The sequence below is a fragment of the Euprymna scolopes genome, chromosome 35, assembly GCF_053919585.1.
Source record: "Euprymna scolopes isolate OS-2025 chromosome 35, ASM5391958v1, whole genome shotgun sequence".
In the NCBI taxonomy this organism is placed as follows: Eukaryota; Metazoa; Mollusca; class Cephalopoda; order Sepiida; family Sepiolidae; genus Euprymna; species Euprymna scolopes.
In genome coordinates this window covers 16,804,932-16,806,841 of record NC_136516.1, presented here as the reverse complement: position 1 = coordinate 16,806,841, position 1,910 = coordinate 16,804,932, and the positions used below count along the sequence as shown (strand labels likewise).

At 36.2% G+C, this 1,910-nt stretch overlaps 1 protein-coding gene across 1 annotated transcript; it reads right to left on the bottom strand.

The window, feature by feature from the left end:
- Positions 1-470: 470 nt before the first annotated feature.
- Positions 471-1,034, bottom strand: LOC145259592 (protein FAM200C-like). The gene has a single exon (XM_080117245.1). The coding sequence runs from the start codon at positions 1,032-1,034 to the stop codon at positions 471-473; it is 564 nt and encodes a 187-aa protein (XP_079973371.1).
- Positions 1,035-1,910: the final 876 nt, after the last annotated feature.

The following is a 1,910-nucleotide window of genomic DNA, read 5'->3' as shown; positions in this document are numbered from 1 at the left end:
AGTTCAGATGTCAATTCTGAAATTCTGACATCCGACCTTGAGTTCATTTAAGGCCAGACAATGTTATGAGTGAAATTTCCTGTCATCAACTTTTAGCCATAAAAATATATTTCTCTGGTTTTAAACAATATCTATTTTGACATGAAATAAGAAATATATATTTATCTTCTTTATCTTAAATCCTTGGGTTATCTGGCGTCACCCGGGAATAAAAGGCTACCTCAGCGTAGTTCTAACGCTCCTCAATGGGGGATTACGTTACATTGCTCATAAAAGCTCTTAAGGCATCTACGAATTTTATATTTGTATTCCTTCCTTGCATCTGAAGATTCAGTTTATTCAGCTGCTCGAATATATCAACAAAATAAGCGCATGATCTATTCTTCATTGCTTAGCCAGGCAAGAAATTCAGTCTTACCTTGAACCTCAAAAACAATTTGAGCTCGTCTTAAGCTGAAATATTCGCTCAGTTACATTTCCTCTTGACAGCCAACGGACGTTTGTGTGAAAAGAAGTGAATGATGAGTAGCATCCATATCATAACATAATTGCTTGAAAAGTTGGGAGTTTTGAGCTTCTCCTTTTATAAAATTCACAATTTGAATTATTTGATCCAAAACCTTCTCAAACGGAGCTGGAAGTGTTTTTGAGGCTTTGAGTGCCTGACGATGGATCATACAATGAATGCCTTTTGCTTTTGGAGCTCCCCTTTTCACACATACTTGGAATCCTGATTTTGTCCCTAACATAGCTGGTGTTCCATCTGTACAGCCCACACACATATCCCACAAAAGATTCTCTGAGTCGAAAAAAAGTGAAACCTTTTCTAAAATATCTGAGGCCTTGGTCGTTAGTTCAAGAGGAGAACAAAAAAGAAACTCCTCTTTAAATAAACCTGCATGAACATACTTTGCAAACACCATTAACTGGGAACATGATGCCACATCGGTTGATTCATCAAGTTGAATTGAAAATAATCCAAATGCTGAAGACTTGATCTTTTGCACAACTTGATCCTTGATGTCACTGGCCATATCGCTTATCCTCCTGAAGTGAGCTGGTTGCCAGACAAAATGACGAACAACTCCCTTAAAATAACTTTTTAGAAAACTTAATAAAAATAAATATTCAGACTTGGTACATTAAAGGAAGTGTAAATTTATTTAACATTTCTCGGCGTTCCGTTACACTCATATGTTTGTGTCCATTGAAAACAAAGAAATCCTTATGGACTGGGCAAATGTTCCTTTTGAGTGTAAAATAATTAGAAGAGGAAAGAGAAATTAATGTTTTTATTTGTGAATGCATTTCGTGTAAAAAGTGGAGCAAAGAGATAAAGAAAATATATTTTTTTTTTGTTTAGAAGAAATCATCATAATGTCTTTGGTTCGAGCGCGTGCGAAAAAAGCCTGCAGTGGTGAAAAGCACGTCTTACCTCATGAAGTCCAGTGGAAAGAAAGAGGAAGAGAAACACCTCAAATTTCGTGCCACAGTTTTTTTTGTTCTCTTTTTTAGAGCTCTCCGGAAACGGTGACATATCAAAAAGTCCCTGTCAAATTTTAGTTCCGGGGTAGGCGCTACACTCCTTTGAACAGTACAGTTTGAGAGTTGAACCGCTGCAATTTGTTTCTTCATTTCATATCCCAACACAATTTCCACCATTTTGAGAGAGCAAGGCTTAATCAAAACTTCCCCAATTGTATGTGGTCTTTTCTGCTTTGCTATTTCAAGAACTACAAAACAAGAAGCTTCAGTAACTGTTTGTTTTATTTAAAATCTGTTGATACCAGCCTCATCTTTTTTACAGCATCCCCATGACATTCAAAAAAGTTTCTGTTCTTGTCTTTATGTTAAGGATGAACATTTTGTAAATGTTGCTTCATCTTTGCTGGTTTCATGGAATCGTTTCT

Coding starts and splice junctions, on each gene's coding strand:
- LOC145259592 (XM_080117245.1), bottom strand. CDS start 1,034: ATGGCCAGTGACATCAAGGATCAAGTTGTGCAAAAGATCAAGTCTTCA.